Here is a 16,784-nt window from a genome sequence, read left to right as displayed (position 1 = left end):
ATTATAAGGGTATAAGCAAACATTAAGACGTAAAAGAACAATAATCATTGTTAATAAGATAAATTATGAAAATCCTCCTGAACTTAGACTAAATTACAGAAAACACCCCCACTTATCGGTGATTACTAAAATTCCCCTTATGTTTGTCTATGTCTTACACAACCCCCTTATGGTGTGATTTTTGTACGGAATCTTTTTTATTCTATATAATATCCCAAAAAATATGGAGTCTACCCTTGCAGACGGGACATTTCTTTTATCATACTTTTTAAACTTAAAAATTACCCTCAGGGGTGGTCATGGTAATAATACAAAATTGTGAAAGTGTTATTTAAGAAGAATAAATATTTCGTGTAAAGTTCACCTGAGGGTAATTTTTGTATTTAAAAAGTACCATAAAGAAATGTCGTGTGTGCAGGGTATAATAAGCATTATTGGAATATTTCACGTAATAAAAAAATTCCTTCAAAAATCATACCATAAGCGGTTGATGTAAGAGGGAAACAAACATTAGGTAAATTATTAATATAAACTATATACGGCAAGAGCACTTCGAGTGAGATTATTAAATGAGCTATCAAAACATTTAACCACCATTTTTATTCTCCAAAATAATAATTTTTAATTCCATTAGATTTATGAAATGAGGTATTTTGATATTTCATCTTTCAAATGTAAAAATACATTATGCAATCATGGTGAATAAAATATCAAACATGAGTTATGAATTCAACCACCTCAGTGTCCATTTAGAAAATAACATGTGGCAATTAGATATATTTAATTAACAACGATTTAATACCTATGGTTGGAGCAAATACATTTATATAAATATCAAAATAAAATATTAAATAGCACATAAATATTTGCAAACTCATTTTGATACTTTTGGGTTAGTGTTGATCTAGATATTTCCATAATTATATTTATTAGAGTCATAATGAAATCCTTATTAGTGGAATACAATATATAGTATATACGATCATTATACATTTTAAACAAAACAATTGATATTATTAATGTTAGCCATTAAATAAAAATGAATTTAATACCAAATATTTAGAATTATTATATTTTGAAATATATAAAATCAATTCGTTTTTTTATCAATTGATTAAACTTAGCTTAGGTCATTCAATTTATTAGTATAATCATGATAAAATTCGTATTTTAATTAGTATATAATTTAAAAAGTTAAATCAATCGTAAAATTTATTGTCACTGGATTCTTCGGTGAAGAAAAAAATAATTATTTAAATAATAACGTGAAATTCATGTAGTATAATTTTCAATATGATAAATAAGTGGGAGTACATTACTCTACACATGACATAACAAATGGTGTCAATTTTCGCAAGATAGTAAATTCAAACACATATCTATCTTTTTTTACAGATAATATTAATATATAATAGTAAATTAGTAAAAAAAATACATATTCTCTAGTCATGTTCATGTAAAATGTATAATATCAAATAATTTATTCTACAATATTTGTTTTAATATAAATCAAAGTTTATGAATTAAAATTAAAAAAATTCGTAACACCACCAATCATCCAATTATAATAAGAGAAGATTTTAAATCGAATTTAACTAAATTAAAATTAAATTATTTATAAAATTAAATTCAAAAATAAATTTATTTAGGGTTTCCAAAAAAGTTGATATATTTAGAGCATTTTATATATGGTAGGATATAAATATATTAATAAAATAATTAAACATATTTAACTATCTTTAATTTTGGAAAATGATGACATGTTTTTCGATGATTTATTTCGACCAACCAATTCGCCACTTGGGATGAAATTGAAGACATGTCATCAATTGAAATTGCCAAATGTCAATCAGTTAGCTATGCAATTCAACTTTTATATATTATAGATTGTGTGCTAAATTCCAATTAACAGAGGGAAAACAGTCCCAGAAAGAACAGACTCATTTTTCCGACGGAAAGAAAAAGATCACTGTAATTCTACCTCGTTGCCCTAAAACCATAATCCCAGGCTCGGATCGAAACCCTAATACCCTCCTTCCATTTCTTGATGGGATAAAGATTTAGTTCATTCAAAAATCAAGACCCACAAAATTGAATTATTTGTGGGATTCAATTTGATGCGCGCACAGCTGAAATCATGTCGACTGTAGATATAAAGACATGGGCTATGATATTTCTTGTGATTAGTCAAACGTTGTTCATCGAAACATCGTCGTCGAAGCTGGACCCTTTTGCAGTCAAGAAGAAGCGGATGAGTGATAAAGTTCGCAAGATGTAATCTTTCTATCTTCTCTGTTTTCTTCTTGCAAATTTTAGTTTTCGGGTTTCTGGGTTTTCGGGTTTCGGATTTTGGGTTTCGGTTTCAATTGACTTATTTTTTATTATTTTTATTTTTCTGTGTGAACTGATTGATTAATGTGTGCTATGATTGTGGAGTAATTGCTTGTGATGTGCTGCATTGAGTAATTTTGGTACTAATTGGCTTGTGTTTCGATGATGCAATCGTAAATAAAAGATTACCTGCTAATTTCGATGATGGGTTTTATGATCATATAATGAGAAATAGGGATATTTTTGATGATTTAGTGTCGAACAAGTTAAAATCCGAACTTTCGTGTGCAATTATATTACAAAGGTGTACAATCGTTTGATTCGGTTTGGAGGCAACGATTCGGTTTTATACATTATATTCCTCTTCAAAAGTGTTTCCCGAAGGTTGCAGCTAAGAATGACAAGTGTAAGGTGTCATTTCCCGGCAGAAGTAGTAATCGGATATATATAATTTGGAAATAATTTATATGTTTGAGCCGTTAGATAAGATCTCGGTTTTTGTGGTGTTGTATTTAAGGATTTGCTAATAGAGTTAACTTTGACCAACCTCTGTCAAAATATTTGTTTAGGGTTAATGGAGTTCTTGGTAATTCTTAATCTTTTCTTGTTAACCTTTTCGGGTTTGTCAAAAAAATTCAAATAAATTCAAATATCGAGATTTCGTCTACCATTTATGTTAGAAAGACCGAAGTGTAACTTAGTGGCAGCCGAAATCTTTTTTTGGCATACGTTTTAAACCATAGCAATTAATGACATGGTAGATGTGTTTATAGGGTATTATTACAACTGTATTTTGGCGTAGGACGAAAGAATTTGAAGTATAGGAGCAAAAGAGAAAGACCGAATATAAACTCTTAAACTTTGGTTGAAGTATATATTAACTTGTACCATTTTTTATATCAGGTTTTACCATGCGTATGACAACTACATGATGTATGCTTTCCCGGTTAGTCTTCAATTACATAATTTCTATATTCCGTTTTTAAATTCTCTTACCCTAATCAACTTGGATTAAGTAAAATTACGTACTTTTTTCAGCATGACGAATTGAAGCCTCTTACAAAAACTTACACAAATTCGCTAAGTGAGCTCGGAAATTTAAAGGTGCGTATTTTACCCCGAGTATTTTGCGAAAGGTTAAAGCTGTGTCGAATAACTTCTATTCTTTTAAATTTCAGCTCGAACATCTACCGCAAGAGTATAATGGAACAGCTCTTACACTTATCGAATCATTGTCCAGGTTCCATATTTAAATTCTTACCGAGTTTCGTGTTAATCAAAATCAAAGCTTTAACCTTTTTCTCTCTCTTCGAACTATCAGCCTTGTGATAATGGGAAACGAAACCGAGTTCGAAAAGTCAGTTTTATGGCTGTCTGAAAATCTAACATTTGATGTTGATGCGAGGATAAATCTTTTTGAGGTAACGTATTATCGAGTGTTTTAATTCATTGAGGAACTCGGTTTAATATTAGCTTCTTCTTGGTTTTTTTTAAATATCCGGAATGTCGTGTAAGAACAACGTATTTGTGTTATTAATAATATGATATATTATTGGAGTGTTTTGATTGTTTTTTCTTTCTTTCTTTCTTTTTCCCGTTTGCCGGATATTTGTGTAGTGCAACATAAGAGTACTTGGGGGACTTGTGTCTGCTCATATTCTTGCAACTGATTCTACAAACAGGTTTACGAAAAAAGGAAGTTATCGAAATCAGCTTCTCGTTTTGGCTGAGGAGTTGGGGAATCGTTTTTTACCTGCTTTTGATACCCCGACTGGGTTGCCTTATGCATGGGTCAATCTTAAGGTACTACTTTAATGTTTTTCGATGTATGTATGATAAAAAAAAATTAAAAAAATCCCGATTTTGAAAAATCTTTTATTTACTTTCTCCTTTTTGTACGAGCTGTCTTGGCACTATATGTATATTCTTTCTTACCGTGTATACCTGCAAAATTCTGTGTACAGTATGGTGTGATGGAGAAGGAGACAACCGAAACAAGCACATCTGGTTGTGGTATGGAGATTCTCTCTCTCTCTCTCTCTCTCTCTCTCTCTCTCTCTCTCTCTCTCTCTCTCTCTCTCTCTCTCTCTCTCTCTCTCTCTCTCTCTCTCTCTCTCTCTCTCTCTCTCTCTCTCTCTCTCTCACACACACACACACACACACACACACAAGCGCTTACACTTCACCTGTGGTATTGTATCAGTTTCTTGATAAATGCTGAATTCTGGTATCTCGGTTTTAGGTTCTCTAATTCTTGAAATGGGAGCACTGTCGCATTTGACCGGTGACCCAAGATTCGAATCTGCTGCTTTACGAGCTCTTCGAAAGCTATGGAGTATGAGGAGTTCTTTAAATCTTTTAGGAACAACACTCGATGTACAAACTGGGGAGTGGATTGAGTACTCGTCTGGGATTGGTGCTGGTACGCTTTCCTAGATTGCTACATATATATAATTTTTTATTTTTTTTCTCAAAACCCTTTTTTTAATACATATTTAATCCCATTCTCGTTGTTATCTCTTCCAGGGGTCGATTCGTTTTACGAATATTTACTGAAAGCCCACCTTTTATTTGGAAGGGAAGAATTTTGGAGGATGTTTCAGTCTGCATATCTCGCTGTGCAGAAATATTTCAGACACGGTCCTTGGTAATAAACTCAATCAAATTAATTCCGTTTTCGGTGTAAATTATTCCGTTTACCTAGTAAATAAAATCCGAAAAAAAAATTACTTCTTTATTAGGTACCATGAAGCTGACATGAGAACAGGGCGAGCAACTTACTGGCAACTTACGAGCCTGCAGGCATTTTGGCCTGGTCTTCAGGTATATCGGCAAAATCTACCTTTATCTTTTCTTTTTTTTTTTTTTTTTTTTTTTTAATTTTTTTTTTTAATTTTGAATAATTCTAGAAATTCTTGATTTTTAATTACGGGTAGTCAGGTTCTTGCAGGGGACATAGCTGCTGCTAATTCATCGCACCGTGAATTTTTCTATGTATGGCAACAATTTGGCGTATTGCCAGAGAGGTATCGTGTTTTGTTATTTTTATTTATATTAATTTAATCTTTTTTTAAAGAATTCTTTTTCGTACTTGTAATTGTTGACTGATGTCATATAATTTAGATATCTACTGGATCATCAAATGCTGCATCCTACAGAGAAATACTATCCATTACGACCCGAGTTGGCAGAATCGACATTTTACCTCTATCAAGCAACCAAAGGTATGTTAGTATTTTTTTCGGGAGTCGGTGTAATATGAAGTTCTAATAGTATTTTGTAGTTTTATGTTGATTCTATGATGGCAAAAAAAACACGTGTTATTTCAAATTGTTAAAAAAAAAAACTCTCCGTGATATTACCGATGCACTTTTTTAGCACATGATCCCCTAAATGATTAGTTTTTATGTAGGGGGTAATTTGCTAAATAAAATGCATCATAGGGGGCTTTTACTAAATAAAAATAACACAGGGGAGTTGTATAACAATTTGAGTAAACATATGGGAATTAACCCATCATTCTTTCTATTGGTGCATCAAATATAACACCAAATTACTTGAACTTCGTGAAAGTTGCGAGAAAAAAAAAATATCATTTTTTTAATTGAAAAATTAAGACTGCTATAAAACTGTATTTTACGATTCCATTTCACTTTACTTGTAATAATATTTATTACATTAATTTGACTATAATAAACCCTTCGTTATCGTCAGATCCATGGTATCTAGAAGTAGGCGAATCGATCGTAGATTCCCTCAATTTACACACACGAGTCGAAGCTGGCTTTGCTAGCATTAGAGATGTCACAACTATGGAGTTGGAAGATCACCAGCATAGTTTCTTTCTCGCCGAGACGTGAGTTTACCATATATATATATATATATATATATATATATATATATATATATATATATATATATATATATATATATATATATATATATATATATATATATATATATATATAAATATAAAATTTCTCTAAACGTATTTTTTATTTGTTGTGTAGGTGCAAGTACTTGTATCTTCTATTTGATGATTCGTTTTTGGTGAATACAAATTACGTATTTACAACGGAAGGTCACCCGCTCCCGATTTTAAGCTCGTGGCACGAGAGACTTCCCGAGGCCTATATTCCAAGTAATTGGACATCTCTCAAGGTGATTGATTTGCTTACTTTCTCTCTCTAATTCAGTTTCTAAATTTACGTTTCGTTAAATTGGATGATATTGAATTAATTGCAGGGCGAAGAGCAACAAAAACGAGCAAGTGCAATGTCGATGAAAATATGTCCGGCGCTCAACTGCGGAAACGGGCGCCAGCCAGTCGAGAGCATTTGTCACATTCCTGACGCGCGGGCCCACCACAGGTGCCTTGCTGACGAGGATTGTGGTGTTGATTCGATTTCTTGCAGACGGAGATCGTGCAGTATTTCTGGCTATTGTGGACTATGGCTTTCGGTATAATTTTATATATTTCTTCCAGAAAATTATATATATATATATATATATATATATATATATATATATATATATATTTATGAGAGGAAAATCGAAAATAAAGAATTTGCCCATTTCTGAGGGGAAAACCACAGGCTTAAAAAGTTAAAGGTATGTCCTAACATTATTTGATAGTTTGTAGGAAAGAGGAAGAGAAATCTATTACATATTTACATGTATCACTAAAAAAAAACACTATGTTATAGAAAATTATCTCGACGTTTTGAATTTTTTTTTCCCGCTCGTTGGAGTTCGTATTTGGTGGATCGAATAAACTTCGGATTATTCGTGAATAATTGGTTATTTCTATAAATTGGGGGTGTTTATAAATTCTAAAACATGATATACCGTTAATCCGGTTACTTGAAAAGCTGTATTGTTTAGCAAATAAACTTTAGTTTTCAATTAATTAAAAAAAAAAGTAAATGCTCAAATGTCTTAGAGCCCGTTTGGCTAAGCTTATTTAAAACATCTTATAAGCTCCTACATCTGATAAGATGTTTTAGGAGCTGATAAGCTGTTAGATCTTATTTTAAAAATTAATTTTTAAGGTGTTTGGATATGTAGCTTATAAGTTACTTTTTGTTTTTATAAGTTGTTCAGCTGTTTGGAAATAAAAGGTCTGTTTATTGCTATAATGACAAAAAAGTACATGACGCCAGTATAATTGTTAAACTTATTTGACTCAAATACTTTTGTTCCTAAAATATTATTATAATATTTACAAATTATTTTTTCAAATAATAATAATAATATAAAATAAAAGTTGTAAAAGAAATATAATTTTTTTTTTGTAGATGAAAGAAATATAATTTAGTATGTAGATAATAAGAATATTCGTGTATTTTTATATACATATAAAATATAAATAGGGAATAAATTTTTTTTACAATTATTATGATAATTACGAAAATTATATTTAACTAATTATTAATCTTGATTACAAGGATACGTTGTTTTGATAAAATATAAATATTATTAGTATTCATGTAATATAATAAAGTATTTGAGGGTAATTTTGTATTTTAAGTGTTTTAGTAAAGAAGCAAATAAGATCTTAAAGAAAAAAAGTGGGGTAGAGGTACTTTTTTAAAAACATCTTATAAACTCCCTAACAGCTTATTTTTGGAAAAAATAAGATCTTTTGCAATTTTGTTACCAAACACCTTTTAACAACTTATAAGCTCCTAAACATCTTATAAGATGTTTTTAGGAGCTTATAAGCTTAGTCAAACAGGCTCTTATACATCTTTCTATTAATTAAAAAAAAAAAAAAAAAGCATTTAAACTTGAAAAATTGCAACAAAGATGTTTTAGAAGTGGGACAAATTGTTAAACACCCTTGTCGTTAATAGTATTTCAAATCATGACAGTCGAATTTTCGCAATTTGCTAAAAGTCCTTTATTCTTCACGTATCGCGTCTAATATAACTGTTCTTCGTCGAATTTCGTCCAACTCCACTATACTCCGTTAAATTTGCTCCACTCTCGCTCTCCATCGCTGCCATCATCGAAGCTTTGCAGCCACACAACGAGCAAACACATAATCACACACCTGCTTACACAAGTACACAACCATACACAGGTACACAGTCATACACACGTACACACAAACGGTTTTGGTTATATTCATTCGTCTCTGTCGTAACCTAAAATCATGGAAATCAAAAAGGAAAAATAGAAAGAATTGTTTGGTGCCGGTGATGGTAATGTTGGTGATGATGTAGACACCAAATATTTAATTTTTTTTTCTTTCGCTTATTTTAACTAAATAAGTTATGTAACTAAGCTATGTAAATAAGCTTTTTAAGCTGTCTAACTTCATAGTAAAATTACATGAAATACATGTTTTCCTGCTAAACTTTTGCTCGTTAATGCAACTAAACTTTACAAATAAAATTTGTAAATTGTATATGTAAGTTGTATATATGTTGCGGGATGCATTTATTTTTATTTTTATTTTTCTTCAATTTATTTTAATTAAACTGTTGCTTATTATTTTTTCTACATATACCAATATGGATGTATGTGTATTTGTATGTATTTACTATTATTGTTTAGTATTTATACCGATTTTACCATTGAAAGAAATTGCTAAAAAGATTTTAGGATTTTTTGATTGAAGGGACGAAAGATAAAAATGGTGGAACGGTGATTAATAATTGATGGAAGATGATAGATAAAAAGAAAATTATGAATTTGTCAATCTTCCAGGTTTCCAGCAAGTTGCAAGGAATTTTTCTAAGCCAAAAGTGATTTGGGGTGCAAAGTGCCAAACAATTTATGTTTAAAGGGTGCAATCTGCCAATTTTATAATTTAAGGATGCAAAGTACCAAAAATGTGTAATTCAAGGGTGCAAAGTGCCAAAAACCCCAATATATTTCATCGGGTATAAACCGACCACAAACTATGGTCCCTATAAATAAGGTTGTAACAGTCATTTTTTATTGAAGAAAAAGAAAATGACAAAAAAAAAAAAAAAAAAAAAATCAGAGCAGAGACAATTACGTTTCACCACTCCCATCTTCAACCATATATCACTCTCTCACCACCACCACCACCGCTACTGCCGCCGCCGCCTCCACCACCACTCCTCCTCCCGTTTCTCTCTCATCTTTCATCTTCAACAAACATTTAAACAGGCCGGGAAGAAAAAGAAATTGATTGATCTGATCACATGCATGCATGCATGCAGCTGAACCATATATTTATCTTCTTCCTTACGTAATTACAACTGAAAATAATATTTCTTTAATTTAAAGGAATAATTAAAACCAGAAATAATCCAAAAAGAAAGAATTATAATGGCGGACACAGTAATCGAAATCCTGACGAAGCTGAAGCAGAAAGCCGACGAGGTTGTGAAGACGGCGGAGCGAGCCAGCGTTTTCCAGCAAGACTGCCTGGATATCAAGTCCAAGACGGAGTATCTCTCATTCAGGATCCCCCTGCTCCGCCGCGCGGCGGCGCGTGCACAACACGACCTCTACGAGCGTCCCACGCGCCGCATCATCTACAACACCGACCAGGTCCTCGACGAGGCCCTCGCCCTCGTCAGCAAGTGCCGCGCCAGCGCCCTCCGCCGCGTCTTCACCGCCTGCACCACCACACCCACCGCCGCCTTCGTCGTGATCTCCTCGCAGCTCAGCAGCTCAATCGGCGACGTCACCTGGCTCATCGACGCCGCCCCCGACGACGACGACCGTTACCCAGGCGGCGTGTACTTCGGCCTCCCACCCATCGCCGCCCCGCAGCCGATCATCTGCCTCATCTGGGAGCAGATCTCCATCCTCTGCTACGGTTCGATCGAAGAGCGAACCGGCGCCGCCGCGTTCCTGGTAGTATTAGCTAGTGACAATGATTGGTACGGACAGTTAATAATCGAAGAAGGCGGCGTCGCGCCGCTGCTGAAGTTGGCGGAAGAAGGGAGAACCGAAGACCAGGTCAACGCCGCCAGGGTAATCGGCCTCGCCGGAAGGGATCCAAAAAGCGTCGACAAAATCACGAACGCCGGCGCGTGGAAGGTGTTTGCGAAAATTCTCAAAGAAGGGCACGTCAATGTGCAGATAGTGGTGGCGTGGGCTTTGTCGGAGTTGGCCGCCCACGACCACCGCCGGGAATATTATTAATTAAGCTTGTCTGAATATTTTTTTGTTTCGGAGAATTGCAGTTTGATCCTTTATGTAATCCCTATTTCAGGATTTAGTCCACTAACTTGCGATGTTTCAATTGTACATATAGTATTTCTCGTCCTAACGATGTTAAATATGAGTGTGCAATAACTCTTTTACCCCACTTTAATCCAATGAACTTAGAAGGTAATGGATACGATTTTAAGTAAAAATGAGGTGTATTTTTTGTGGATTATTGATGATTTTAGTTCGTTAAACTTATGGGTTTTTTTGTCGATTTGGGAGTTTGATTTTGGGGATTTTCAGTTTTCTTTTTTTGGCGGGGTTTTGCGGTAAATATGAAGAACTTTGTTTTTAATTTGTAATTCTTTCAAATTAATTAGGGTTTCCTTTCAATTTTAGGGAAATTAAAAAAAAAATCTACTTTTTTTTTTCTATGTAGAAACATTGAGAAAAGTTCAAAAACTGGAAAAATGAAAAAAAAAAAAAAAAGACCGAAAAGAGTGAAAAAATTGATGAAAAGTATTCAAAACTAAGCGTAGAAAAATTTCGGGGTATTTTCTTCAAATAAAAGCCAACAACTCTTTTAAAACAACCGGTCGAAGGGTTTGACTAACGGAATCAGGAAAAAAAGGCTAACGGCAGGGGGTGTTTGATGTTTATTATGCATCATGGGGTAGTGATCATGGCACGGCGAATAAATTTGACGGATTTTACTTATAAGGATACTTAGAATTTGTAAATTCGACATTCAACTTAGCCTCGATAGAATTTTAATCATGCGACAGGACAAATTTGTAAACAAAGTTAGATGCACAATTGTAATATTTAAAACGTCCATATTTCGACGTGTTTGTTAGCCAGTAGCCACATCATTAATCAACGGGTAAAATTCAAAATCTAATTGAAACGTGACAAAAAATGCTAACTTTGTAAACTTATTACATACGAAGAGTTTGTAAAAGTTTTTTGCGCAAAAAATAGAAGTTGGTGATTTTAAATAGGGTAAATTCCACTTTACCCCTTGTATTTTGGATGGATATCACTTTACTCCTTTGTACTCTCAATTGCATCGATTTGCCCTCTTGTATTTTGGTTCGATATCATTTTACCCCCTTCTACTCTCAATTCATCGATTTGCCCCCTTGTGTTTGGTTCGATATCACTTTACCCCATTCTACTCTCAATTGCATCGATTTGCCCCATGTACTTGAAAAATTATCTCAATGTGGCCCTTGCCGTTAGTTTTCAAACATTTGACCTTAACACCGTTTGATCTAAGTTTGAAAACTACAAAAAAGCCACCCCTCCCAGTTTAAATAATTATTAATAAAAAAAAATTGTGGTTGCCATCGTGGACTATATTTTCTCGATGTTTTGAATTTTTTATTATTTTATTTTTTGTTGTTTTTTATTTTTTAATTTTTTTAATAATTATTTAAACTGGAGGGGTGACATTTTAGTAATTTTCATATTTAAATCAAACGGTGTTAAGGACAAAGGTCTGAAAACTAACGTCGAGGGCCACATTGAGACAATTTTTCAAGTAAGGGGGGCAAATCGATGCAATTGAGAGTAGAAGGGGGTAAAGTGATATCGAGCCAAAGTACAAGGGGGCAAATCGATGAATTGAGAGTAGAAGGGGGTAAAGTGATAACGAACCAAAGTACAAGGGGGCAAATCGATGAATTGAGAGTAGAAGGGGGTAAAGTGATAACGAACCAAAGTACAAGGGGGCAAATCGATGAATTGAGAGTAGAAGGGGGTAAAGTGATATCGAACCAAAGTACAAGGGGGCAAATCGATGAATTGAGAGTAGAAGGGGGTAAAGTGATATCGAACCAAAGTACAAGGGGGCAAATCGATGAATTGAGAGTAGAAGGGGGTAAAGTGATATCGAACCAAAGTACAAGGGGGCAAATCGATGAACTGAGAGTAGAAGGGGGTAAAGTGATATCGAACCAAAGTACAAGGGGGCAAATCGATGCAATTGAGAGTATAAGGGGTAAAGTGGAATTTACCCTTTTAAATACACATGGAGATAATATTCCTAGAAATAGGACATAAAACTAACATAACTTGAAAAAATGGGACTGGTTTGTACAATATATAACAATAGGAGTACTCATTGTCGAAATAATCTTTTGAGGTGAAAAAAGGTCAACCATAGAAGAGTCCCTATGAATAAGGTTGTAACACTCACTTTTCATAAAAAAAGAAAAAAATGAAAAATTCACAGAGACAATTACGTTTCACCACTCCCATCTTCAACCATCCCACCACCACCACCACCGCCGCCGCCGCCACCCCTCCCCCACTTTCTCTCTCTTCTTTCATTTTCCTAAACCCCCTTTCATTAATACAGAAAAAAAAAATAAAAAAAAAATACGGATTGATTTATATATATATTATAATTCCGACGGTGTGGTGTAGGGTTTGAGTCCGCTGTGATAATGGCGGACATAGTGAAGCAAATCCTCGCGAAGCCGATACAGTACGCCGACGAGGTGGTGAAGACGGCGGACCAAGCCAGCTCTTTCCGGCAGGAGTGCCTGGAGATCAAGGGGAAGACGGAGAAGCTCGCCAGCCTCCTCCGTCAGGCGGCGCGTGCAAGCGGAGACCTCTACGAGCGTCCCACGCGCCGCATCATCGACGACACGGAGCAGGTGCTCGACAAGGCCCTAACCCTAGTCTTCAAGTGCCGCGCCAACGGCCTCCGCCGCATCTTCACCATCATCCCCGCCGCCGCCTTCCGGAAAATCTCCCAGCAGCTCGAGAACTCCACCGGCGACGTCTCCTGGCTCCTCCGCGTCTCCTCCCCCAACGAAAACGACGACGATTACCTCGGCGGCCTTCCCCCAATCGCCGCCAACGAGCCGATCCTCTGTTTAATTTGGGAGCAGATCGCGATCCTCTGCTCCGGCTCAATCGAGGAGCGAACCGACGCCGCCGCGTCCCTGGTTTCGTTAGCCCGCGACAACGATCGGTACGGCAGCTTGATAATCGAGGAAGGCGGCGTTGCGCCGCTGCTGAAATTGGCCAAGGAAGGAAGAATGGAGGGGCAGGAGAACGCCGCCAGGGCAATCGGCCTCCTCGGAAAAGATCCGGAAAGCGTCGAACAAATCGTGAACGCCGGTGCCTGCCAGGTGTTTGCGAAAATTCTCAAAGAAGGACACATGAAAGTGCAGATCGTGGTGGCGTGGGCCGTGTCGGAATTGGCCGCGCACCACCGCAAATGCCAAGACCCCTTCGCGCAGAACAACGTCATCCGATTACTCGTCAGCCACCTCGCCTTCGAAACAATCCAAGAACACAGCAAATACTCCATACCAAGCAAACAATCCATGTCAATCCACTCCATTGTCATGTCAAGTTCCAACACCAAAAACGACCGGAACTCCGGTGCCGCCGCCGGGGAACCGGAGTTTCAGACAACAACAACCACCCACATCAGCCACCCGATGGGTGGTCACGAAAACAACTCCAACAACCAAATGCAAAACGTGGTCGCAAACACCATGGCAATTAAATCGAGTATGTACCAAAAAGATCCCGGTCAGGATCACACCACCCCCAAGAACCACCACAACCACAGCCAAAAACAAAAGCACCAACACCACCACCACCACCACCCGCTCCCCGGGAGCAGCATCAAACGCAGGGAATTCGAAGACCCGACGACGAAAGCCGAAATGAAATCCATGGCGGCAAGAGCCCTCCGCTACCTCTGCGCCGGGAACGTAACTATCTGCCGCAGCATAACCGAAAGCCGAGCCCTCCTCTGCCTAGCGGTACTCCTTGAAAAGGGCCACGAAGAAGTCAAGTACCACTCCGCCATGGCGCTAATGGAAATCACCGCAGTCGCCGAACAAGACGCCGACCTAAGACGCTCCGCGTTCAAACCAACCGCCCCCGTCGCGAAAGCGGTCGTCGACCAATTCCTCGCAATCGTCGAAAAACCCGACCCGGAATTACTAGTTTCGAGTATCCGGTCAATCGGGAATCTCTCTAGAACCTTCCGGGCGACGGAGACGAGATTCATCCGGCCCTTGGTCAACCTACTCGACGAGAGCTGGGAGCCCGACATCACGGCCGAGGTGGCGATCGCTCTGCGGAAATTCGCGTGCCCCGAGAATTATTTACATGAGTATCACTGCAAGGCGATAATCGAGGCCGGTGGGGCGAAGCATCTGGTGCCGTTAGTTTACTTTGGGGAACAGATGGTCCAGATTCCTTCGTTCATACTGCTTTGCTATCTTGCGCTGCATGTGCCGGATAGCGACACCCTGGCGCAGGACGATGTGCTGATTGTGCTCGAGTGGTCGACTAAGCAGTCGAATCTCATGCAGGATGAAGAGATCACGACTTTGGTTTACGAGGCGAAGAAGAGATTGGAGCTTTATCAATCTAGAAGCTCTAAAAATTACCACTGATTGATTTTTGTTTTGTTTTGTGTATAGATTCTTGAAGTTTTACTTATGATATATATACAATCATACTTGTTATATTATATTTAGTGTAGATATAGGGTTTGGTAATTGTGTGTAGAGTGAAAATAGAATGTTGTAGCATATGATCATATGTAATGTTGTTTATATTGGAAACAATCACGATTTTTTTTTTTTTTTTTTTTTTGGCTTCAAAATTTTGAGTTTCATGTTTTGAAATAAAATTGGATCTCAAAATTAAATTATAGAAATTTCGACAATATATCCCCGAAAGTGATTTCATGGTGATGATTGACGACATTAAAAACCCTAGAAAAACCCGATTTCGATCATTAGATCAATCGGATATTTGGCCGGATCTTTTTTCCTTAGGGACGAGACCGAATTATTGATCCGCCTGTTAGTACTCTATCTTCTCGAGTATGAATGGGCGCCGGTCTTCGCTGAGGTGGCGATGATGCTGCAAAAACTTGCGGGCCCCGATTAATTCGCTCGACAGGGTTTGCTGCATGGGCAAAATCAATGGAGCAGATTTCGTCGTTGATAATAATGTGGTATCTTGCATTGCATGTGCCTGATAGTGAGGTGTTCGAGAGAGAGAGAGAAGATGCCCCGATTGTGTTGACTTGGTCAACGAAGCAGGTAAGTTTAACGCAGGACGAAGACATCGAAACCCTAGTTTCCGAAGCGATGAATATGCTGGAACTGCATCATGGTACACAGATCATGATATGTTGCTGTGTTTTCTTTCTTAATTTGAAGCTGTATTGGTCGGATTAGTTTTAGTATTAATATTAATTATGAAGTTTCCTGCATTTTTTTTCCGGACGAATTACCAATTAAATAATTCCTTATACGTTATGTTGTATCTGCTAATTAAATAATTAGACTTTATTTGATATTTAGTTTTGTACCAACCCTGCAATAATGGTGAATAGGAAGAGTTGCATTTTTTATATTATTGGGGAATTTTGCAACTCTTCTTATTCACCATAATTGCATGGTTGCTACATAACATTATAAAACCAACTAAATATCAAATAAAGTCTAATTATTTAATTAATAGATACAACATAACTCATAAGGAATTGATGGTGAATAGGAAGAATTGCAATTTTAATATATGTTAATGAAATGCATTTTTATTTTTGCAGTTTGAAGTTTCGAAAGAATTGATGAATAAAAAAAATTTATTTGACATCGTAAAAAATACCATTAAATTTTTTAAATTATCTTTATTAGCTTTAAAATTTAGTTGAGGTGTATTATGCATGACTGATTGTGTTTCTAGAATTCAAAGCTCTATAATTCTTCATTTTATTTTTTTATGATGTAAAGTACCAAAAAAAATATATTTCAAGGATGCACTGTGGGAATAAGCCATTGAAATTTGTTTTTCCTTTAATGGTCAACTAGTAACTTACCCGTGCGATGCACGGGAGTCAAATTCAAGATTTAAATTTGATTCAACAAAACACGATTAAAAAAAAAGATAATATAAACTTAGTATAATTTAAGATATTGGACCAAATAACATCAAGCCAACTTTGTCTTATCAATCGCCAAAATAAATAGTTAATATAATACGTTCGATACGTAGTCCAATAGGGATGGATGGCAATGGGGTGGGTATCGGGTGGGTTTTGCAATCCACATCCCGTCCTGCGAGGAAATTCCCCGTCCCCATCAAAATCCCCGAATTGTTAAGTTGGCATCCCCACACCCATCTCACGAAATACCTGTAAATAGATATTTTTTTTTCTTTTTTATAATTTTCCTTGAAAGATTTCCAATAAATTTCTTACGATAATAAAAAAAAATTCAAATAGCATAAATTATCATGCTACAAATAAAAGTATTTTAAAATGAATA

At 36.1% G+C, this 16,784-nt stretch overlaps 3 protein-coding genes across 3 annotated transcripts; all 3 read left to right on the top strand.

Annotated features, from left to right (window-relative positions):
• The first annotated feature begins 1,894 nt into the window (after positions 1-1,894).
• LOC105952197 (Glycosyl hydrolase family 47 protein) lies at positions 1,895-7,059 on the top strand. Its single transcript, XM_012975722.2, has 15 exons — positions 1,895-2,274; positions 3,235-3,277; positions 3,370-3,435; positions 3,510-3,571; positions 3,653-3,752; positions 3,949-4,134; positions 4,296-4,344; positions 4,574-4,753; positions 4,858-4,978; positions 5,073-5,154; positions 5,272-5,357; positions 5,455-5,555; positions 6,046-6,187; positions 6,342-6,492; positions 6,577-7,059. Exons 1-15 carry the CDS (start codon positions 2,138-2,140, stop codon positions 6,796-6,798), a joined length of 1,728 nt encoding a protein of 575 aa, XP_012831176.2. The 5' UTR covers positions 1,895-2,137; the 3' UTR covers positions 6,799-7,059.
• A 2,225-nt stretch (positions 7,060-9,284) lies between these two features.
• On the top strand, positions 9,285-10,651 carry LOC105952143 (uncharacterized). Its single transcript, XM_012975658.2, has one exon. It carries the CDS (start codon positions 9,637-9,639, stop codon positions 10,459-10,461), a length of 825 nt encoding a protein of 274 aa, XP_012831112.2. The 5' UTR covers positions 9,285-9,636; the 3' UTR covers positions 10,462-10,651.
• Positions 10,652-12,661: 2,010 nt separating this feature from the next.
• LOC105952161 (uncharacterized) lies at positions 12,662-15,086 on the top strand. Its single transcript, XM_012975677.2, has one exon. It carries the CDS (start codon positions 12,918-12,920, stop codon positions 14,895-14,897), a length of 1,980 nt encoding a protein of 659 aa, XP_012831131.1. The 5' UTR covers positions 12,662-12,917; the 3' UTR covers positions 14,898-15,086.
• Positions 15,087-16,784: the final 1,698 nt, after the last annotated feature.

Source organism: Erythranthe guttata, chromosome 9, assembly GCF_056151865.1.
Source record: "Erythranthe guttata isolate IM_541 chromosome 9, IM_541, whole genome shotgun sequence".
Taxonomy (NCBI): domain Eukaryota; kingdom Viridiplantae; phylum Streptophyta; class Magnoliopsida; order Lamiales; family Phrymaceae; genus Erythranthe; species Erythranthe guttata.
The sequence above is the reverse complement of the archived record's forward strand: the minus strand, read 5'-3'. Positions and strand labels throughout refer to the sequence as shown.